General features: G+C 33.4%; 2 protein-coding genes across 4 annotated transcripts; one reads left to right on the top strand and one right to left on the bottom strand.

The window, feature by feature from the left end:
• Positions 1–4,490: 4,490 nt before the first annotated feature.
• LOC133175783 (poly(3-hydroxybutyrate) depolymerase-like) lies at positions 4,491–9,274 on the top strand. Its single transcript, XM_061310899.1, has 10 exons — positions 4,491–4,580; positions 4,808–4,930; positions 5,208–5,402; positions 5,772–5,866; positions 7,206–7,322; positions 7,407–7,439; positions 7,664–7,772; positions 8,159–8,201; positions 8,380–8,531; positions 8,794–9,274. Exons 1-10 carry the CDS (start codon positions 4,511–4,513, stop codon positions 8,859–8,861), a joined length of 1,005 nt encoding a protein of 334 aa, XP_061166883.1. The 5' UTR covers positions 4,491–4,510; the 3' UTR covers positions 8,862–9,274.
• Positions 9,275–9,431: 157 nt separating this feature from the next.
• LOC133175782 (STE20-related kinase adapter protein alpha-like) lies at positions 9,432–20,410 on the bottom strand. 3 transcript variants are annotated; one of them, XM_061310895.1, is made up of 13 exons: positions 20,333–20,410; positions 19,373–19,404; positions 18,654–18,728; positions 16,158–16,266; positions 15,531–15,649; positions 15,095–15,203; positions 14,597–14,720; positions 13,962–14,133; positions 13,426–13,530; positions 12,873–12,954; positions 12,260–12,383; positions 11,830–11,963; positions 9,432–10,139 (listed from the first exon to the last, which is right to left on the bottom strand). In XM_061310895.1, exons 2-13 carry the CDS (start codon positions 19,379–19,381, stop codon positions 10,072–10,074), a joined length of 1,230 nt encoding a protein of 409 aa, XP_061166879.1. In that variant the 5' UTR covers positions 19,382–19,404; positions 20,333–20,410; the 3' UTR covers positions 9,432–10,071. The 3 variants fall into 3 exon arrangements, with proteins under 3 accessions (XP_061166879.1, XP_061166882.1, XP_061166881.1); XM_061310898.1 differs by lacking the exon at positions 20,333–20,410 and adding an exon at positions 18,074–18,131 and having other exon boundaries at positions 19,373–19,405; XM_061310897.1 differs by lacking the exons at positions 19,373–19,404; positions 20,333–20,410 and adding an exon at positions 16,999–17,017 and having other exon boundaries at positions 18,654–18,706.
• Between the last annotated feature and the right edge of the window lie 4,131 nt (positions 20,411–24,541).

Here is a 24,541-nt window from a genome sequence, read left to right as displayed (position 1 = left end):
TATTTGATTTCTTATTTATAGTTTAGGTTTAAATATACGTTGCTGTTGGTAAATTTTTCTTAATTATTGCTCTAATCAAGTTTAAATCCGGAATGAAATGGCGAACTCTTTACAATGGAAGTTGATTTTTGTTACAGATCACCCCGTGTTTGCCGAATGATGTTGATGCCAGTTACTCTTACTTCTCAATCAAGCAAACCGATACATCCAATTCTCAAAAAAGACAAGGGCGGCATGGCCTTTTCGTGAACAGGAATGGACGATATAGACCTTCTCGATAAAGAGAGCAACTCCATGACAGCTCGTCATTTCTGACTGTCAACGGATGCTCCCTTCATCGTACGATCTCACTTCTGTTGTCTACGTCATCAAAACCGTGTATTTCCATCTCAACCTGTAAAAGACACGGGTACTTATATTGATATTCATTATCTTTATTTTACTGTCTAACTTTATAAATTCCCGCTTATATTAGGAGAAAATTGTGCAGTTTCATTAAAATGTAAGCTTTCATTTTCATTTTGCGGACAAATTGTTTATATCACTGGGAATTATACTAAGTACTGGTATTAAATTAACACAAGAATCAGCATCAAAGAATGCAGATCGAGTACGCCCCTTTCCAGAGTGAGACAAACCACACAGTCTGGGCTATCTAGCACAATTAGCCTGCGTTGTTTATCACGCATTGTTCTAGTCAAGCCTTATCAAATTCCCACTAAACAGCGCATATTTTAATCGAAATGCAATTTACCAGGCGTACCTAATACACTACAACCTATTACGAGTGTTTCGGTGATCAATCGACGGGTTTCGTTTAGCATTAAATTGAGAAATGAGTTTGATCTGCACAAAATGACATTACTGGAGAGGCGTAGCCAAAACCGCTCTAACCTAGTCAAATCAAAGACATTTTGGTCCTGTGAGCATGAAATAATGAAATATTTAATACAACTTTAAGATTACATCCCGATCGGCTCTTTTTACTAAAATTTCATCTTGATTAATTGTCCACCACCCCTGACCACCGCCGGGAGAATGTTTTATCAGAAACTAAAATAATTAACTAAAATAATTTGGTGAGTGATATCTTAAATTCCCCTCCCCCAAACTCATCGTCCCAGAGGAGTATAGTAGTATATGCTAAATGAAACTAAAATGACCCCCTGTTACTTGCCCTGATTTGCAGGGATATGGAAACCTCTTTACTGTAGAAGTACGCTATATCAAGAAAAGCAAATATTTGCCCACAACGCTATAAATTTTATTAGGCATGTGCAAATGTTGTAAAACATTTTATTTCTTATTTATTTCAAGATTTTCAGATTCGTCAGTGTGTAAAAGAAATGTGGAGTATGAATTACGAAGAGGACGTTGACCAGGGACATTTTTATCATTTCCCCTGTAATAATTATAGAATCCGGAATTAGCTTGTAAATACGTTTCCAAATGAAATTTTTGCCAGTATTGAAAATAGAATTACTTTCTTGTGAAAAAATTAAATTCCTCATTTTTGTACAAAGTTTGTCAACATTGACGTTGTAAATTCTGTACAAATTTGAAGTTAAAATTGTGTACATACACATGTATATTTCATTTTTATTACTCTCTAGATAACAATATAAATATAAGACTTTTAAACCGTATTTTTCATCAATACTTTTTTCATCCACAGGCCATTAAATATGCATTTATTTTACGTAAAAAAAATAGTAAAATTAATAATCAACTTACCAAGAATTTTAAATAGCTTATCCCTAGGACCACCTTTTGCATGAATCACTTCTCAGGGACAGGGAGGCATACTGGGGAGAACTTTGAGGACACCGCCTTATATTCCCCCAATGCGTCTGAACATTAATCCTGATGTCTTGCTTCAGTAATGGGGAGAGAATGCTGAGGAATAGTTTATCGTACCTAATTTGTATGTATCGTCCTAGGCCTGAATAATTCGTCCATATAATTAAACTGACCTTTAAATCACGAGAAAGGGGGGAATCATTCACAAGATTACGTCACAACGTCTTTCCATTAAAAGAACCAATTTTACGATATATAAAGATTAGGAAACTGAAAATTTTACAACGAAACCCATATCGTATCTTTCAAGTGCAATAAAAGTTGGAGTTTGTAAATTAAACAAGGCCATTGTGACGGCAATTTTACTCCGTCTCGCGTGTGACATTAAACAAAGGGGCGTGTTGATGAGTCGTTTGGAAAAATAGCCATTCCTAATATAATGTACAGGAACTGCTGATAATCGAGTCATTGATGCAGGCTTTCCCCTTAACAACAAGGGTTTTATTTACGTTTCTCATTATACGCATAGAAGAACATGTATACTTATATAGATATAAAACTTTAAAAGTCATGCTACTTTTAACTACTCCAAATGAGGTTACATGGGGTGTCTGTGAAGTATCTGGGAGGATTTTCTAGATCTGACATGTTTGGAAGGCTAAGGAGGAAATATATTTATCTTTTTTGATAACAAGTCAACTTTACCAGAAATCTTTGCAAATTTCCTTACATAAGCTTTTTTTTCTTTCTTTTTTTTTTTTTTTTTAGGTAATTCTAACCTGATTTTACATTGAAGAAGTCCTAACTCTGTTTTTGAAAGCTTATTACTGATTAAAAAATGACTTTGAATAAGAGCTTATTTCTCAGTATCTTAATTTTTGTAAACTATGAAATATACAAACAAAATAAAATGGATAGATAAAAATGAAAATACATTTACAAAACAATAAAATCTGTCCATTCGTCCAACACAATTAAAATTGTCCTTCTTAAATATATGCTTTGTTCTATTTTTTTTTCTGTAAGATATTTTACTTGGACAAAGTAACCATTAAATTCTTAATTTTTTTTAGTCGAATCATTAGCGCTAAATGCTTGTATATAATAATTGTTTGTCATCGTATACTCCTTTATTGTTCGATTTTTAACTATTTTTCAGACTTTTTATTTATATTTTTTTCTTTAATTAATTAAAAAGATAGATTCCATGAGATGTCTATTGATTTAATGGGAATTAAATGTTAAAAACTACTGTTATCGTTTTTTTTTTCAATGAAAATAAACATTATATTACGCACCTTTTTTAGTAAAGTTATGAGTATATGTTCATGTAAATGGCGGGTTTGAAAAGAAGGTTGCCCACACACCCTATATTTGTCAAAGTAAATGTTGCTAGAAAATTTATATATTCACGTGAATAGTTAAATAAAATGGATTTTTTAAAATAAACAATGCAGCATTTTATTAACAACCACGACATTTCTTTGTCATAACCTCATGACTTTGTCCCCTTCTCCAGCGTTTTTAATCTGAGTTTCAATGTGTTCTATTATATTGCTTTTAACTATTTCGTTCAAAAGTGAAATACTATGCTTCAATCCTTCAACAGGAGTACATGTTATCGGTGTTCAATTGGAGGCAATTTGCACTAAAACTTTTCAGAAATGTCTGCTCAGCAATATCTTAAACCTTAATTTTTTTTTTCATACGGAAAGAAATTTTTAAATAATAAATATAAATCAATTCAAACAAAGTGGAGACATAACTGTATTTTAAACTGACTTATTTCGTTGCATGTAACCTGCATTTGCGGATGTAGAGGGGGCAGGTGGCCCACCCACCCCACCCCCTAATCTGTGTATCATGTTGTGATTTTTGAATTTACTATGGGGGAGGTAAATGCAAAATTTACAACAAAATATACACAAGATTTAATAATATATCATTTTTTGTGAGAAATTGTATTACTTATACATAAGGTATAGCTAAAATAAATCAAAAACTGTTCCATAAAACTTCTTAAACCCGAGAGCTCCGGAGGGCTTGGACCCCTTCCCCCACCCCCAACTGGTTGCCCCAACCCTCTTCAAGGATTCTGGATCTGCTACTGAGTTTATATTGTGTATGTGATTATTAGATGTTTTTCGTTTGTAAAAAAACGTACAAGAGAAAGGATTCTCTAATGAACAATCCATTATCATTCAATAATCTGTACATTATGATTCAGGCGCGGATCCAGAAATTTTTTTCCAGTCCAAAAAATTTCCAATCCAAAAAAGAAACCTTAACCCCATTCCCAAACGTAAAAAAAAAAAACGATTTCGTGGTGATGGTATTGTGGTCCACGTTTTCTAAGGGGAGGGGGGTCCAAAGTCATTCTTAATTTGCTTCAGTATATACTTTTAATAACTCTGCAAATTCCGGGGGAGGGGGTCCGGACCCCCCCCCCCCGATCAGGTCATTCTGGTCATTTTATTCACTCACATAGAAAAATGAAAGCAAGTGAATAATGAACATATACGTATGTATTTGTTTCTATTTGTTTGCTTTTTCTATTTTTACTTTATTTTGTTCCTATCTAAGGACATTATTTTATCACTATATAATATGCTATCATGATATCAGTACTCATGCCCTTGCATTATTATTCCTTATCTGTTACTATTAGGCCATTCGTTTCAGTCACCAACTGAATCTGCGACTTTCCATTATGAACAAAGCATGGTTTCCATGTTTATTGTTGAGTATCAGCCTTGTGTTTGCAGTTGATCCCCCGCTTGGTGTGTACATATAATTATATTTTACTGAACAAAAGGCTCGAAATGCCCATGTTCTTTGCTCTTTTATTTTGATTTTTACAAGAGGCGTTCGAAAACAATCTTTTTTCTTTATATTCATTTTGAATTCAATTGAATGGTCTTCAACAATTTTTCTGAATTTAAAAAAAATAAAAACGATTAATTAGAGTATCTTGAAATATGAATTTTTGATTTGCCGTTTCTCCCAGAAACCTACAATGTAGACCGTTCCAGTCTCTCTGTGTCCGGGGTGTCGTCTGGAGCCATCATGGCGTCACAACTTCACGTCATCTACTCCAGTAGGATAATGGGAGTTGGCATAGTAGCGGGAGGTCAGTATATATAGTGAAAATATATGTATTGTCATGAAAGATTTAGAAATGGTATATGGTGCACAACAGTTTGCTATGATGTGCGACTATGTGGCATTGATGCGATTTGCTGTGTAAAGGATTTTTTCGAATAGAATTGCCATAAATTCTAGATTTCTTACTGCATTGTATTTCTCTGGGTTTTTTTTTTTCTTCTCTTTGGTGCTTTTGAAGTGTTCCAATGGTTTATTATTATTTTTGGACACACCGCATGCTATTCAATATTGATTTACTCCAGTGCCTTTTGCGTGTTCGGGTGGTACTCTGGCTGGATTGGCAACCTGTATGAAGACGCCGTCCCTAGAATCCGTGTACACATTTGAAGCTCTGGTCTCATCCGGGGCACTGTTTGGTAATGTGGACGCCACGTACCATATGCGCCATGACAAAGTATTCATCTTTAACGGAATAGAGGACTCAGTTGTACATCCAGGTATGGAAAAGAAACAAACATGGATCGTTCTACGTCATTTCCGTTGTGACTCCATGTTAAAATTCTTCTTTTTTCCCCCACACGCACAAGTATAACAGAGACTTACATGTAATATTGTGATATAGAATATACAAATCAGGTGAACAAACATTCGACATAAATATGGAGAATGCAGTGTATTTTTTTTAAAATTACAATCTTACATTTCCACCCAAAACTGGCATCTACAGTGTATAACATAAGTATCTTGATAACTTTTAAATATTTACATGTACTTAAGATTGAAGAAGTGTACATACTAATAAAACGCATATTGTTGTTGAAAAATTTAAGACGGAATTGTAATCTTGCATTTATAAAATTTATTAGGCAACGGTCCAAACATCGCACGTTTTTACGAGCATTTCATCCATGACAGCCACAATATCAAGAAGGTCTTTAATATGCACACTGAACATTGCATGGTATGGATTCTTTTTTAAGTTTTTGTTGTATTACAGAATGTCATTGTTATAAGATAAAGAAGATGGGTGAACAAGGCTGGCAAAATGCCTATAGCTTCAAAATGTATGAAAGTCATATTCAGTGTGTGAATTCAGTATTTAGAGTAAAGTACTTAATATTGAAAGGTATGAAATTATAACTAACAAAACTTTTCTGCGGAAAATTCTTTAAGCAAAAATCATTCTATGATTAAAAAAAATATATCTTATTCTTGAGGTTAGAACCCAAGCAATAAAATTCTGAGTACCTTTTTTTTCTTTGAGACTAACAAGCTACCACTATGCTTACACATCTCATGACAAACAGCGGCATTTAAATCACGTTTGTGAAATGACCCTTGACTAAATGGACTCTATATAAATATTTCTCGGAAAGATACAAATGTTGTGTCATAAAAGTGCAATTTTTTAGGAGATAGTGGGTCTTTGCTTCTTGTTTTTTTTTTTTTTTTTTTTTTTAATCAAAATATGAATAGTTTTACGCATACTTTGAGTATTAACTTTTATTTAAAAAAAAAACAAAACAAATGGAGCGAAGACCCACTAATATGGAAAAATTATGATATATAGTAGGAAAAATGATCATTTTTGCCCTGTTTGGTGTGTATATGCGATTTCATTGACGAATAATTTCAATCTTTGTTGCAAATTGTGGAGATTTTATGTAAAGTATATGTTAATGTTAAATGAAATTTCAAAGAAAATTTTGTCATACTTAAGATATAATTTTTCACTTTCTTGTTTGACACACAATAGGTATTTTGCTCTCCTGTTCGCCCATCTTCTTTATCAATCAGTACACCCTGTAAATTTGCTTTACATACACAGATATCGGTAAATGACCAAAGCTGTGCGGTCGTGTAGGGCGGGGTAAGCGGCTTTAAAATAGAGCACTGGGAATTTCTTATTCGACAGTTTTGTTTAAAAAAAAACAAAAACAAAACCAAGATGCTTATACAGCGGAACCTAACACAGAGTTCTAAAGGTCCTGAACGCTCTTAAGCATTTTAATTACTAAAGTCAACTTCTCTGTTTAAACTCATAAATGACTTGTTATCAAATAATTGTGGGTATATCTAACCTCTTGCGCTCAGAAAAAGATTAATTATTCTTTTTAGCACCGAGTCCACATGGAGCTTGAAGATTAAGTAGAGCAAGACATCGATCCTAATTAGATCCTAATTTCCTACATTTCTTCATCCATTGTCAATAATTTGCGAATTTGACTCGGCCTCGTTAAAAGCCTCGCAGTGAGATACTTGGTTGTTTTATCAAATTATATATGAAACATGTTTTGTAGCCAACGGATAAAATAGGTGGACCCTGCACAGTTCTGTCAAAAACCAACTTCCTGAACAACTGTGGATATAACGGAGCGTTCGAAATCCTAAACTTTATCTATGGGGGCCACTTAAGAGTGAGTACATTTCATCTTATGTATTTTGGCAAACGTGTATATATACTATATTCCTTTTTTAAGAATAAGTAATATAAATTTCAGAGGCCATCGCAAAATACGACTGCGGCTGGAGAGGTAAGCATTTTTTGCTGAAATTATTTTTACTTTCTTTTTTTTTAAACATTTTTTCCTCACACTAGTGTTTAAAATCATATGTTTAACTTTGTTTAAGGATTCTAAAATCAGACTTCACGTAAAGGGTATTATAATGATTCTAAACAATTAATTTGGGAACGTAAATCTAAAGTATTTGATTGCTTGAAGGACTCTTTAATACACGTCGTTCTTTTCCTATACAGCTGAGGAAGTTTGACCAGGCTGCATTTTTTGCTGCGCCTCCAATAACATACAGCTTAGATAACACGGGATATATTTATATACCATCAAGATGTCTGGACAAGTCCCACAGTCAGTTGTCGTATATTACTCTACATAATTACTCTACATAATTAATGCTAATGAATAGGAGGTGTACTTCCAAAAATACATCCATAACCCCACCTCAATAAATGCGTATACACGTAGTATCCCAAATATATAATTTGATGCCATATAATGAAGAATTTGAAGGGAAGAAAGATATTTTAACATGATTGTAGAAGTAAACCTTTTCACATCAAGATACTTAAGTAAACTATATGAACAGAATTGCAGTTAATGTAAGCACTGGAACCCATGGGCTTTAATTCGTTTTATTATAACTGACTGATCAAGTACACATCTACATAAAATCTTATATTTTTACATGTGTACATTTTATATATCTGTATAAGAGCTTCATGTTTCTATTTCAGAATGTAAACTCCATGTCGCTTTGCATGGCTGTGCCATGGGCAGGTATTGTGGATTTAAATAATTAGAATTCTGGTCATGTCCAATGTATGTAGAGAGAAGATTATTAACGGCCAATGCATTGATCATTATTCATAGACATGCTAAAATGGATAAATATTTATCTTTAAAAATCTTATTTGAAAAATTACCGAATTATTGTAACTTTAATTCTATCTGACAGACATTACATTAATGAGGACTATGTCAAGCATGGGGGTTATAATGAGGTAGGGGAGATAAATGACATCATCATCCTGTACCCCCAGGTTACTCCTATCACCCTCAACCCCTACGGCTGCTGGGATGGTTACGGATACACAGGAGCATTGTTTGGTAAGTTTTTATCTTCAAAGATTCTGTTTTCTTTTTTTTTAAATGAGGAGTTGATTGTTCAAATAACTCAGGTCGCAATAGGGATTTCAAAAATTACAAAATGAACAGACGAACTAATTTTTTCAGTCAGTTTTTTAAAATAATTTCATCTGTAAGCAAAAAATTAAACTATTTTCTGTATTAAACTCACACTCTCCTGAAAACCTTTAATATTTATTTAAATACACTTTATAATTAATGGATCAGAGGTTTTATGTTTCAGCTACTAACAAGGGTTTCCAGGAGGAGGGCCTCAGACGTATGATGAAGCAGGTCATGGGGGGATGGTGAGGGTCACGTGACAGTTAAATAAGATGGTCTACAAAAGGGATGACATTTCATTTTTTAATAGATAATTTCATTTCATCGACAGGCACAGAATGTAGCTTTATACACCAAATGTACCTTTGGTTATATTATTTTCTTGAAGAGGTTTGAATTAATAGAAAAAGCAAAACAGAAAACAGGCCTACAGCATTCAGTTAGGCAAAAAAGTTAGCTAAAAAACTGTACTTCGGTGCAATTTAAGGGGACATTTCTCTTGAATTGCTTTTGTATAAAGGAGATAATTTCATGATCAGACATCTTATGAAAGCATCACCTACATTTCAATATTTGTTGAGGTTATACATTCCAGGGTAAGGGCTACCAACAATCTGATTAAAATCAGATCCTCGATGCTCCTTTTTTAACGATATGTTGCTTACGACCGTAACCGACATATCGTTAAAAAAGGAGCATCGAGGATCTGATTTTAATCAGATTGGGGCTACTAACAAACTTAAAGCAAATTGAACCCCCCCCCCCCCCAAAATTAGGGATTCAACAGTAATTTGACAAAGGAGTTACTGCAATAAAACAGAATGGACTTTACTTTTACTTGAACAGTACTGAAATTTAGAAAATATGTGTAGCTAATATTGTGAAGTATTTTCTTACCATGCAATTTACTTGGCTTTAATAATAAAGCTTTCTTGCAATGTATCCCTCAATTTCATGTTATTTTCTTTTTGAGATATCAACTGACTAATCTGCATACATGTACGTATATACACTAGACTGTTGCAAGAATGTCTGTTAATGATACTTCTGGTAATTGTATTTTTGACCTTAATATTGATCTTAAGATTAATTTGGAGACAAGTCAAGTTAATTCCACATCTTTGTGTTACTGGATCCTTATGATAGTCAAACCTGTATTCTTCAAAAGCAAGTTCAGCTTTAAGACATGCTTCCTTCTATTAAATGTTTTCTATCAAAATAATTGTAAAAAATATGTTCTTATCGATTGTATATAAAAAAAATTAAATGGTTTAACATACAATATGTATTTGAGCATTCTCATTAACAGTGAACTCCATTCAGATGATAAATAAAAGTACTGGAAATTCATGTCAATTTTCCTTAAAATGATTTATCTTAATATAACAAAATTGCAGTTAATAAATTCAAACAAAACAGTTTCACTAACAAACATCACGATGCTGCACGATTATGACATCTAGAAGTCCCATTCACCGACTAAATTCACTTGCTCCATGTCTTCAACCAAAGAATCTGCTGCTTCATCTGCAAGAAAACATGCTTATGAATTTCATTTTTTTTTTCATTTTAAAGGGGGAGGAGGGACATAATTGATTAACCTATAAATCTGGAGAGCATCCCCCCTCTAAACACCCACACACCAGCCCTTTTTCATTCTGAACTCAGAACTCAACGATTTTTTACAAGGAGAATTGAAAGCATTTTCTGTGAATTTGCTTATCCTCTGTAACAATGGTTTTAAGTTGGCCAGTTTGATTTGCCTATCCTCTGTACACTGTCTAAATTAGCCAGTTAGAATTTGCTTACCCTCTGTACACTGTCTAATTTAGCCAGTTTCATTTGGCTCCCCTTTGTACACTGTCTAAATCAGCCAGTTTGATTTGCTTACCCTCTGTACACTGTCTAAATTAGCCAGTTTGATTTGCTTACTCTCTGTTCTCGTCTAAATTAGCCAGTTTGATTTGCCTACCCTCTGTACACTATCTAAATCAGCCAGTTTGATTTGCTTACCCTCTGTACACTATCTAAATCAGCCAGTTTGATTTGCTTACCCTCTGTACACTGTCTAAATTAGAAAATTTGATTTGCTTAACCTTTGTACACTGTCTAAATTGGCCAGTTTGATTTGCTTGCCCTCTGTACACTGTCTTAATTAGCCAGTTTGATTTGCCTATCCTCTGAACACTGTCTAAATTAGAAAATTTGATTTGCGTACCCTCTGTACACTGTCTAAATCAGCCAGTTTGATTTGCTTACCCTCTGTACACTGTCTAAATCAGCCAGTTTGATTTGCTTACCCTCTGTACACTGTCTAATTTAGCCAGTTTCATTTGGCTCCCCTTTGTACACTATCTAAATCAGCCAGTTTGATTTGCTTACCCTCTGTACACTGTCTAAATTAGCCAGTTTGATTTGCTTACCCTCTGTACACTGTCTAAATTAGCAAGTTTGATTTGCTTGCCCTCTGTACACTGTCTAAATTAGCCAGTTTGATTTGCCTATCCTCTGAACACTGTCTAAATTAGAAAATTTGATTTGCGTACCCTCTGTACACTGTCTAAATCAGCCAGTTTGATTTGCTTACCCTCTGTACACTGTCTAAATCAGCCAGTTTGATTTGCTTACCCTCTGTACACTGTCTAATTTAGCCAGTTTCATTTGGCTCCCCTTTGTACACTATCTAAATCAGCCAGTTTGATTTGCTTACCCTCTGTACACTGTCTAAATTAGCCAGTTTGATTTGCCTACCCTCTGTACACTGTCTAAATTAGCAAGTTTGATTTGCTTGCCCTCTGTACACTGTCTAAATTAGCCAGTTTGATTTGCTATCCTCTGTACACTGTCTAAATTAGAAAATTTGATTTGCTTACCCTTTGTACACTGTCTAAATTGGCCAGTTTGATTTGCTTGCCCTCTGTAAACTGTCTAAATTAGCCAGTTTGATAGGAGTGAGGGGTTGTTAGCCAGTTTGAATTGCTTACCCTCTATAACACTAATAAAATTAACCATTTTGATATGCCTACCCTCTGCATGCCAATTTTGTGAGTTGGATTTGCTAATCCTTTGTAACACTGGCTAAATTTGCTAGTTTGATTTGCTTACTTTCTGTAATACTGGCTTAATTAGCCAGTTTGATTTGCTTACCCTCTGTAACGTTGGCTAAATTAGCCAGTGTGATAGGAGTGAGGGGTTGTTAGCCAGTTGATTTGCTTACCCTCTGTTGTAACGCTGGTTAAATTAGCCAGTTTGATAGGAGTGAGGGGTTGTAAGAGGTTTGGCAGGGCCTCTGTTGATTTCCTCTTCAATTGTTTAAACATGGAGTCCGTCAGAAGACCCTCAGCTGTAGGTCTATTTAACAAGAAAAAAATCACCTACATACATATGTATAGTACAAATATAGACAAATACAGAAGCATTTGTCCTACTTTTCATTCCATTTTATCTGGGGTGTGTCCTACTACACGATAAATATTTAACTTTATTCAAGTAGCATCAGGTAAGCCTGTACTATTTCATTAATGAAATGACAATTATTCGTAATCATGAATGTAACCATAAAGAAATAATCAAAGGGTAAAGGCTATGTAAATTTCTTCAATCAAATATTCTGTAGTTGAAGAGTTACTGTCAGGTAACTTTCTTACCGACATTGAGGGTTTTTCTCTAAACACCTGTCCAACAAACTGTGAAAATAGGATGAAAACTTGCGAGCCTTTGCAATGGCCACAATATCAATACCTCCATTCTCCATGTTGGCATTGTGCTGATCTGCATAAACCAAAGAGATCATCAAACATTAAGGTTCATAAACCCTCTGCTCACTCATATAAAATGTTTCTTTAACTCTTATGATTTACCAAAAGAAATTTATTTGTTCAGTAAAATACAAACAATTATAGCATAGCTTGCTGGGCAAAATTGGACAAAAAAGACATTTCAACTTGTCTTTATAAAGGAATAATAGATATTTATGTCATTAAGAGTTATCTCTCTTATGAGAGTATCGATGAACCTTAAGATTGTACTTCATTTCTCTAAGCAAGGAGCAAAAAGATTTGAATATAATTCAATCTACAAGTGAAGGAATTCATCATACAAGAAGTCGTAAAAATCCAATTGAAATGTGACTCATTCACATTGACCACTATTATTTGCATAGAGATCTATATGAGCAGATCAAAGAATTTCAATCAAATAGAGAGGGAACATTTATAGAATTAAGTAAAGAATGGGTGGGTTAAAGCATCAATTTCTGACCTTCCTCCTCCCCTGTAAGCTCCCCTATTGTGGTACAGTCCGGTAACATAGGTTTTGTACCATTCACCTTTTCCAACAACATCTGTAAAATATGTGCATACATTAGGAAAGTCTCAGAATCGTCCTCAGAATATTCCCACTCCATATCAAATTTTTATTTAGCTAATATAACAGTACAAAGTGTAGAGACAAAATCATGCATCTGGAAGTTTGCAGTTCTTTAGAGCTCAATTTTTCAAGTTGGTGTCCACTGGCAGATTTAGGAGGGATGCACATATGATATATCCACTCCTAAATTGCCCCAAAAATTTTTGGACTTAAAAAAAATGTGCAATCTGTAAATAAAATATTTGAAATGAATGCATTTTGAACCAATTTTAAAAGTGATATTTAATATCAAAATCCATGAAAACACTCAATATTTTTTCCACATATATGTACCATTTTTCTTCTCTTTTCTCCTTTACAAAAAAAAAATGTTTGCACCATCCTCTTTAGGTGGAAATCCAGGACACCTCTAATTTCAATGATAAAAGACTTTACTTATATTTACCTGAGTGACAGGCATATCCTCAAAAGGAGGATAACCATTGGCCAGTTCCCAACTGGTGATCCCAAAACTGTATATATCAGATTTCGTATCATATCCTGACAAATTCTACAAGAATAAGGTAACTCATGGTAATTCATATAGCTTAAATTTGCAAATGAATATTCAGCATTAATTTGTTTACCAATGTTCAATATAAATTCATGTCATTTAAATAAATATATACAAAAGTTTGTTATGTTAGTTTATCTATGGGATAACATTTCTTAAATGAAAGTAGCATATTTTTGCCATGTCTTAATTACCTCCCTTTAAAGAAGGCATGGTCTTTAACTTTTTTTTAATTTTACAAATTTAATTCTCATTTGCCAAGAATAATGCATGACAAAACTGGTTCAGGGGCTCTGGGGCAGAGGATAAAAATGTGAAAAAATATTCATAACACAAGACAGATAGTCAGAAAATTAGACACTAAACACCTATGCCTTTCGCTCAGGTAAGCTAAAAGTATAATAATTATGATTCTTTTCAAAATTCACCTGTTCTAGAATTTCTGGGCTAAGCCATTGTAGATCACCATTACAGGCATTAGGGTAGTCATAGACACGAGACCATTTCTTGCCATGGTAAATTAGGTGATAAGCACTGCGTAGTCCTGCTAAACACACGTTACCATTACCTCCAATCAAAATATGACTAGCTCTTACACTCCTGAAAATAGGCAAATGAAAATTCAAAATTAGGAAAACTTCCCCCCTTTCAATCTCAAATTAATAACCAATTTCTTTTCAATTATTTGTTTTACAAAGAACATGTTAGATTGTGATAGACATATGAGTAAATTATTCAATGCAAAATATGTGTATTAGCAAATTACATAATTTTGTACATGAGATGAAAGCATTGAATTAAATCAATAATTCTATAGGAAAACTGAGGTTTTTAATTCAAAATTTTAAGTTAATTACAAATAAAATCAAAATACAATCCAACCTTGATTTCCCAAACATATTAGACCTATGGAATACCTATGATGAGATGTTAAACACATCAATCTGAATCTCAAATAAGTTCAGGACAATCCACTTACTTTCACACATCCCATAAATTCAATATATCAAGGTTTGGAGGTATCAAAGTTTAACTGTATAGTTTATGTTTCCATATCAGTTACCTGTGAATTATTCCTCGATTGTGAAGATAGTCTAAAGCACTGACTACATCTCTTAGTATGTAGGCAATGGCTGTCTCGGGTAGACCTGTCTTAAAGTAGGCATGCAGGACATCTCTAGCAGACCCTGTCAAAACAGCAATTAAACTTAACCTAAATATCTCAAATACAAAATACCACATAACATGTATAACAGGCAATTACTACAACCCAAAATTTTCATGATTCTACATTTACAATTTTTGCAATTCCATTCCATCTGCCATACCAAAGAAATGGGTTTGAATGATCTGTGCTATCTTTATAAAACTGGACAACTGTAGAAATTGACCATTACATGTATGTGTGTCTTTGTTTCATTTTAATGGCTCAACCCTTATTGATAATCTGTGAATTTCATTATACTGGTACATATCAATCTAACTGTGATACAAGGTACAGTTTTGGAGGGAATAGTTTGACAGGTCCTCTTTAACATGAAAATATCTGTAGCTCTCTCACCATATCCCAGTAGAGGTAATACAATCCATAGTTCTTTATCATTAACAAATGTAGAGTGGTATTTCACTATGTTTTCATGGTACATCTGTCTACAAAGTATCACTTCATCCTGAAAACGAAATGGAGACCCTATATATACTGACAAAATTATTGAGGAAGCACAATTATAAATTAGCCTTGCTTTCTATTTTAAAATATATAGTGTCAAAATAAGAGGGGGGGTCCCCCATTTCCTATGGGCCTTATAGTTGATGAAAATACTTAATTGTTTTGAAATCTACGTTTTTATTGCATGATTTCTCAAAAGTTTAAATTTTGAGGCAGGTAGTGGCCATTACTGCCTATTCTTCTTTTAGTTCAAAATATAACGCTGTAGACCATGATGATTTAACTCTTTGAATGAAGATAATTTTGCTATTTTATTTCACCCCTTTACCTGAAACACTTTGAATTCCACAGGACTCTTTTCAATATTGATCCGTTTGATAGCCACACTTTTCCCGCTCGGGAGGTGTTGGGCAAGATGAACCGTAATAGAGCCATATGTTCCTCTACCTGTTTTCATGTAAATAAACATACAGTCAAACCTTGTTATCTGAACTCCATGGGGCTGAAGAAAAACAGAGATATCCAAGGATATATTGAGAAGAAAATTCATAAAGGAAAAAAAATAGGTTGGAAATTCCAATTCACTTCCACACATCCATGGTATTTGAGATATTGGTACATGTATTACAGATACCAAAATTCTACTGTATAATTAAACTTGTACTATATCTCTTTACTTTGAACATTATGCATTTTTTAAAAAATAGCTCGAAAAAGCTACTGTAAAAGTGGAAACTTTGACAATATGAAAACGATGATAAAATTGACGAATTTCTAATAATCGTCAAAGGTGCTACTCAACTTTCACATTTCTGTCAAAGAGCACTGATAAATTACTAGTAGATCGTCAAAGTTACCATTCGCCATTTTTCTAAAATACTGAAATCATCACACTTTCAACCCTTCAATATAACCACTTTTACAGTAAGTTGTGTTGAGACTTAAGCAGACACACCTATGACATTGTGGAGTTGATACTGTGTGACGTCTGGCTGCCATGTTATTGGTACTCTTAGATTATCACTGTCCTGACTGCCAAAGCTTTGTGAGCCTTGCTTTGATGCCTGAAAAAAAAGATGCATACTTTCCAAATTTCAAGTTTAGCCCCTCACACCATTAAGCACTATAAAATAGACATATGGAAAACTGAAATATAATTCATCAAGATTTTCCTCAAATTCTGTGATTTTTCACCAAACGTGTGATTTTATTTAAATAACTACAATCTTTATTTTCAACAGTAAACAGAGATTTCTTTTTCAGAAATATCAAATATGAAATCATGTAGATTCCTAAATATACGCAAGGAATTAATTATTGTGTAATATCGCGAGAAGCACCACTCGCGAAATAAAATTACTCGCTTTTATTTTTATGGTGCTTTAATGTATGTAAAATCTCTAGATAAATCACCCAATCGCTAAGTATTTTTTTCGCGATTTGACGCCCTTGGGCCATTTTGCGATATTAAGTACTCGCGTAAAATAAGGAATCTACAGTATTTAACTTGGATGGTTCTGGACAAGTAAATTAATAAAAAGTGCAAATTATTCTTTATTTCAGGGAAGAAATGGTTGTACTTGTCGATGAACAGAAACAAAATAATACAAATTTAGAAGTAAAATTGCATGTTCCTCAGACAACATAACTATGAATGGAAACAATATAAAATTTTTCCAATGAAACAAAACAAAAATGTAAAACAGAAGTGTCAGCAGGGGATTTTTCGAAAGATGATTTATCTCTTTTCATTATATTAGAAAAAAAAGGTTGTAAAACAAAAATCATATGCTTACCATTATGAATTTCAAGAACCTGATCAAAATTCTAAAATATTGTTACCAAAATAAATTCTTACTAAGACTCATTTTTTAAAGAACTATTTTAAAAAATTCCAGCATCAACACCTACAGTTCTACCACCACATAATCTGCTGACAAAGAAAGCAAAATTAACCACAGTGACAACAAGGTAAAAAGATACTTCCTGCAATATTCTATTTGTTATCGTGAAATAGCTATTACCTAGGTAGTGTACATTGTAGTATATTGATCAAAATGACACTACTAGTATTACTAATACTAAAACAATTTTTAACTACTTATTCTAATTAGTATTTAGATTGTACAATATCAAAGACACTGAGTACGAGTTCATTACTCTTGATCCATAGCTGCTTCCAATGCAATTCCTCTTCACAAATTTACTATATGTACTTTTTTAACAAGCCACAAGAGCATGAAGAAGAGAAATGTAAAGCCTTTGAAGATTCAGAACTTGTATGATGAGATGGGGAAATGGACTTGGTTGCATATCGATAATATTGTTTGATGAAAAGAGTAAAATGCAGTACATTTGCAGCAGGACTGAGGAGCTGTCCCCCCATAATGGAGTCTATATTACCATAACATGACCAACAAATCAGTTAATTTAAGAGACAATAAAAGCTTACACAGTACACCACAATTATAGACACTTTCCAGCAAGATACAGAAAGCAAAGAGACTCCCTTATTAAACAGAAATATACAGCTGACAAATATAGGTGTCATGCAAACAATATCCTCAAGAACAGAAAGAAAGACATACTCTGATAAATTTATAAAGTGAATACCACTGATCATTCTTATAACCATGTTGAGAAAAATGGAATAATTTTAACAACAAATAAAAAGATATCCGATTGTTAAGACACAATGATTCTAATTCTGATGAGTCACAACAAGCATAAAGACAAAATATGAATAACGTTAGATGTGACTGAATTTACAAACATAGATTGAAATTAATATGCTACTATTAAGAGGAGTGAAACATTAGCACATGTTGACAATATTACTACAGAATCATGCATTGTTTATCCTTATATTACCTTATACATGTTCGCCCTTTACTAAGGGATGTTTTTGCTAATTATATTAGTAGATTATCTGAAATATTAACAAATTATTATTTGAATTATAAGTATCAATTAAAAAGATGTCTGAACTGATTTGTTAGACTCACAAACAGATCTCAGATGACATTGAAAATACACAGAGGAACTAATAGCTAAATATTTTTTTTTAAAAAACTCTTTCGGACTTAAAAAAAAAAGGGTTTGTGAGAGAGAAAATGAGAATAAGATGAATAAAGATTAGGCCTATTCATCAACTTTCAAAGACAAAAACTTTTTAATAGGGAAAAATTCTAGTAGAATTTTGGAAGGATTTATTCTGAATATATAAAGTCATCAAATTTTGTAAACATTGCAATTATTGCGGCAGGGGATAGAACGTACTCTTGAGTATAATTCTGCAGGAATCAAAGATAATTTAGCTCAGAAAATTTCCTTCCACTGTATTTGTAAATTCTGGTGTTATAATAATTAAGTGGATTAATGATTGTCATTTCTAAAGTAAACATTATTTATTAGCAAGATGATTGGTTAAATGTGTGCAATGTACACTTACCACATTCATTGGTTTATAATAGGGAGCATTTCCACCAGAGTCGAGTGTCCTAGGCTTAGTACACGAGGCACAGTTCTGAAACATTACAAAACATGTTGTCAGTGTAAATAAATTTCATGATAAACATGATATCTATGTTTATTCTGGCAAAAATTTCTTTTTCAACTTATTAAAATTGAATGCAATTTACAATGCTATTTGATACTCATCCTCACAACATCAGGGGTCTCAAGTCTACTCATGGCCATGGGACACCTGACAAACTTAATTCGATTTTATTTGAGTTGCTTCCCTCATTGAGAAGCACCAATCAAATTGAGGCTTTCATAAGTTGACATAAAAAGTAAAAAGAAATGCACCTGTCACAGGATATTTGTCACTAAAAGGCTTCATTTGATTGTTCGAGATATAAGAAAAACAATCATGACTTGTAATTTCCCCAAAGGAATGGCTGCAGTCAGCCTATAAAAACTCAAATGAAGTTTGTCAGGTGTCCCATGGCTAAAAGTGGACTCAGGACCTCTGACATTGTGAGGGTGTTTGTCAGTGTAATTAAGCTATATTATAAATATCTATGTTTCTTTTATTCTGACAAAGGCTTAATTTTCAACTTATTTTATATCAAAATTCAAGTTTAATTAGCTTTTAGCATAGATACACATCTGGAATATATGTTGAACTAAGTTTTTTAAAAATAGAATTCTGCAATTATAACCTACCAGTGACATTAGGGATCAGCACATTATAACACCTGTAACGACAAAAATCAGATTTAGAACATGCAAGTACAGCTGAGAATCATTATTCTGGACGCCATTAATAGTGATGCTAATTCACTTTATGGACAAAATTTATGGGGAACAGAATTATTTATATTTACCAATCATAAAAAGTATGTTTCAAGTAATGCGGATGCATCATTAATCAGGAACAAATGAATTAGAAACAAAAGCATGTGGTATGATCAGGCTAGACTTTACATTGCAATGCCTGAGTTTTGGAATTTTGCTTAAACTGTTAGACATTCAAGACATTGTTAGTCCAAACAAAGATCTATAAGTACCAGAGTACAGATGGTCTATGTTCAAAATTATGAATCACCTCAATGGGCATGTCCAAGCAAAGAATTGTTCAAATGGTTTGTTGTTATAAATGTGAAATGTTTTGAATCACATGCACCGGAAGTTATTTGTAAATATTGAGTATGTGCTGTATAAAAAAAAAGGTTATATACATGTAAATGCACCGCATATTCAATATTTAAACTATAACCTCTGGTGCCTGTGTTATGAATCACATTCCAATTTTCTTGATGTCCTCTACTTTTCTACATTTTTTTGGGGGAGGGGGTATTTGGTATTTGCTTTTTTCTAGAGAATTCAATTTTACGTAGTAGTAACTAATATGGTCAGCTGTCAGCCTGTGTATTATTCTGTCAGATACAGAGATATAAAGCATGCATAGTGACAAAGAATTTGAGAGAAAATATTTTTTGCAATGATTTTCTCAAGTGTCTAACATTATATGAAAATTTCCTTTTGAAAAATGATTCATTAGGCCTAATTGTCACTTTCCTGACACTAGTGACAGTCTCAGTCTGTCTCACTGTCTGTCAAACCTGTCGAACTGACAGTTTCAAGAAATATGTATAATAAACTAATAAACTAAAATTAACTTGCCTTAAAATTCGGATGTATCTTGGACTTCTTTGCTATCGATTATTCCCTTCAGTGTAAATCTATTTTATCTGTATCTACTCTAAATCCTTCTCCTAGCGTAATTTTAATCAGAATTTTCTCTGTATACTTTCATAACTTCTTTCAACCAAAGAGTTACCTTAGTCACGCGTACGTAAAAATTTCGGCTTCTCAAATTGATCTGCTCAAGGTTGTATACACTGTTTTCAAAGCTCCTTATAATCTTTTCTTTCTTTTTTTTTTTCCTTCCCACCATCCTCACAATGTCAACCTTGACATTGTGATGATGCCTTCCCACTTGTAACCGAAAATCTTTCTAAACTACCAATATTAAGGAATAAGGGTAAATATCATGCATATGATCCGGTGTTAGTTTTGAATGAATTTGAAATCAATTTCACAGCAGGACCATTGAATTGGGCACAGTCTACTCACACAGTATTTATACGTAAATGCAAAAACAGAATTTTGCATATTCATGATTTCTATTTGAACGTCGGAATAAAAACAGAAATCTATTAAATTCACAGAAAAACTTTCCTCACAATGTCAAGGTTTTTGTGATTTCGGAACTCCACACAAACCCTTGACGTAAGTCGCTATTTAAAAGTTGGGCCGGAAAGCTACTATTTCATTTGTTCCTGGTCTAGGACTGGAACCAATCAGAAAACAGCTTTTATTGTTGGTAAGTTTTGTAAAGAAATATGACTCGTCTTTAAAATGGAAAGTGTCAATATTGTAAAATTTGTGACTAGTTACATTAAACGAAACACTGGGATAAATTTTTGGAAGATCGTCCTCCTAAAAATCACAAAAGATATGCACTGGAGTTGGGCCATTTGAAAACGACGGATTTGAAAAATATATTCTCATTGGTTAGTTTATAATTACCCATTACGTCATGTGTAACCACAAACCCAACTTTTAAATAGCGACTTATGTCAAGGGTTTGTGTGGAGTTCCGAAATCACAAAACCTTGACATTGTGAGGATGCAGAAAAACACAAGTCAAGGAATAAAAGTCATAAAAACATCATTCAAATCATTTGATTTCTTAATTCTATTTTCTCGTAGAACGTTATTTCAATTTATTATTTAATTATAAATGCGAAGAATATACTTTACCTAATTTAATTGACAGATTCTTGAAAGAAATCAAGTAGACAAAATTAAAATTGAAAGGATTCCAGCCCCAAAAATATCAATTTCTTGACTTCTAGATTGTGTGTATGTGTGTCTTCCTCTGATTTTTGTGTTAGAAACCAAGACAAACTCGGGCGCTTAAACCTAGAAAAATCTTTGAATGGCCTTAAAGAAGACAATATTTGATATTTCGCCGGTAGCCGGTATATATATATATCCAGTGCAATTCCTCGAAACTCAGGGCATTCAGATATTATATTGCTAGGCTTAAATGTTTATATTTATTTATGTTATTTCTTTAAAATATAATTCTATTCTATTTTTTATTAGTGTAAATTGCTTATATTTCCATTCGTTACATGGCCGTAGGAACCGGGGGGGGGGGGGGGGGCACGGGGGGCCGTGCCCCCCCCCCCCCAATAATTTTGCCGATATATAGTTTACTATAGAAAACATAGATACTATATACCTGTGCCCCCTCAATAAAAACGTCTGATTTTTTTTTTTTTTTTTTTTTTTTTTTTTTTTTTTTTTGCTTGTCAAGAAGTTTTTGGTAGTAGATAATGCCTCCTCAACTGAAAATGTATGGCTGTGCCCCCCCCCCCCCAAACTGAAATTGCTTCCTACGGGCCTGCGTTATCGATGATTTCCAGTTTGGGGGGGGGGGGGGCAAAGTCAAAAGATTACCAGGAAAAGTCAAAAGATTACCAGGAAGAATAACAAGTTAGCTGTTCTGGTCGCTTTCTTTTACTAACGACAACTGGCTTCCTTATTATTCTTAAATCTTAACATTGAGATTACAAATCGATCAGTATACATGTTGTCCTACTTCAAGAAAGGGGGAGGGGTCCTTCAAATCCGCCACTGAGTATGCATCCAGAGACACAATCTAATTAGACTAGTATTTTCGCTCCTCTACTATACGATTCAAATACAAGCAGAGGAGCGAAAATACGAACAAGTCTAATTCTAATTAGATTGCCAGGGACATGAATTTGAATATTTGTCTATTATAGCACTTTTGATTATGGGTTCAACCTTCTCTGCATTGTATGTTGATTAAATCCAATGACTAAATCCAAACATTCCTTTGAACAACAAGAACAGTGTAGATTTTGCCGGAATTAAATATTGATAAAGTGTCATGTTCATTAGTAAAGAATTTTTCAGCACATGTATATTGTGTTCTACGGATATTAATACCAGAAATGACTTTTGTCATTTAAATCATTTGCAGAACATCCTAGATCAATACGACTTTATATTACTGAATTTCTGGGCGACTTGAAGCGGAAAACTAATGAATAGAATGCATGCGTTTTCCAAAAATCAAACTTCTGGTTCAAAGACGTATGTGATAATAAAATCTATTCAAGTAAACGTTTGGGGGATATTTAAGTTCAGAACAACTTGAACATGGCATTTAAACCTTCATAAATAAACAGAAGTAAAGATTGTATGTTTAGGTTTTATAGACAAAGCAAGTCGAAACACCTCTGAAAATCAAACCGCCGAGCTCTATCAAGCACGCTTTGCCCTAATTAAACAAAAAAGAACATAATGACGAAGGACTTTAATTAGATCAAGTTATAATTCTGCAATCATGGATACTCTTTATTGCATTGGAGTTTATAAACTCGGAGAAAGCAATGCAGCAAGGATTTTTATTTTCCGTATGTGGATAGGCTACGGTTTCGATGCCGCTGAGATTGCCATGGCTTGGATTAACACAGGATTCAGCTTCATGAGTGATCATTGGAGAAATGTTTTCTTCGCCTATTTGGCTTTGATTTTTGTAGCAGCTTTAGTTCTAACAGTCCTGATCTCACGATACGAAAGCAAAGCAGACAGAGTCGTGTATTTGATAGGATACTTCAAAATGACAGCTACTGTCACGGCTTGTTTTATTTTCTTTCAATTATATTTTCAAGACAAGAGAGACCCTCTGACGTTATTTCTAATGGTGGTAACAGGTGCCGATATAGGGATGAACTTCATAGAAATGGCGGCTGGATTTGCTGGTTTAGATCAGAACAGAATTGCTCCTATTATAGGATCAGATACAGCAAGGTGAAGGTTTCCTCAGCCTTGAAATTTTTAGTGCCAAACAGAAATTAATTTATATTTAATACTAATTATTGTCTGTGATACTTCATTTCCTTATAAACTCTAAACTACGCAATGGATTTTACGGACAGGAACTCGGAATAGGATTGTCCAAATACAATCAAATATTTTTTTTTTTAACAGTTTTTGTATTGGTTAATACAAATACACAGATATTTAATGTAGATATATTTTACAGGAATAAAATAACTTAAAAAGAAAGGTAAACAAAATTGTTATGTTTATCGTGAAATATACATCTCTGTTAAGTTTAAAGCCCATAATAAAGATAAGAAATCTTTAAATCCTTGGTAAATGTACCGTATTTCATTTAAAACAGACAGTGATTCCCTTATATCTGAATAAGAGTTCTATATTATGTAAATGTTTCTTTTTAAATTCTCCCTATTTTATGATCCCAATTTACCTGGAATTTAGAGTTCTGAAGACAACCTTGAATTCGTTGTTAGAAAATTTCAGATAACGTCAACTTAAGGAGATGACCATTTTATTTGGGAAGGGGGGGGGGGGCTGGCAAAATATTTCGAGTTAGATTATTTATTTTCATACCAGTCAAGGACAGATTATTTATTTTCAAGATGATCAAAGACAGATTAATTATTTTCTTCTGCAATGAAAAAAGTTTGACAAGAAAAAAAAGGAAGACACCCAAACTCCCAAACTCTATTTCGGTGGGTGAGGGGGTGGGGTGGGGGTAGTAGCACTAGCCAAGGGCAGATTTTTTTTCTGCTACTTGAGGACAGATTATTTTATTTTCAACATTTTCGATGACAGATTACTTATTTCCAAAATCTGCAACCCCCTCCCCCCCCCAAATCATTTTTTTTATGTCCTTGAAACATTAAACATTTGATTGAACATATCTCTCAACCAAGAAAATAATAAATCACTTCAATTTTACCGGTTGGGAACACTATCAAA

Source organism: Saccostrea echinata, unplaced genomic scaffold (genome assembly GCF_033153115.1).
Source record: "Saccostrea echinata isolate AGI-Se365-2 ecotype Australia unplaced genomic scaffold, CSIRO_AGI_Sech_v1 ptg000064l, whole genome shotgun sequence".
NCBI classification, from domain to species: Eukaryota; Metazoa; Mollusca; class Bivalvia; order Ostreida; family Ostreidae; genus Saccostrea; species Saccostrea echinata.
The sequence above is the reverse complement of the archived record's forward strand: the minus strand, read 5'-3'. Positions and strand labels throughout refer to the sequence as shown.

Bases quoted from the DNA above. Each gene is read 5' to 3' on its own strand.
- LOC133175782 (XM_061310895.1), bottom strand. The intron at 15,204-15,530 runs GTAAAGGGGTGA...TTTCGTTTTCAG, and splicing joins TGGAATTCAAAGTGTTTCAG to GATGAAGTGATACTTTGTAG. The intron at 12,384-12,872 runs GTCAGAAATTGA...TGGTTTATGCAG, and splicing joins GCTTACAGGGGAGGAGGAAG to ATCAGCACAATGCCAACATG.
- LOC133175783 (XM_061310899.1), top strand. From the start codon at position 4,511: ATGAACAAAGCATGGTTTCCATGTTTATTGTTGAGTATCAGCCTTGTG. The intron at 4,581-4,807 runs GTGTGTACATAT...CGTTTCTCCCAG, and splicing joins TGCAGTTGATCCCCCGCTTG to AAACCTACAATGTAGACCGT. The intron at 5,867-7,205 runs GTATGGATTCTT...CATGTTTTGTAG, and splicing joins TGCACACTGAACATTGCATG to CCAACGGATAAAATAGGTGG.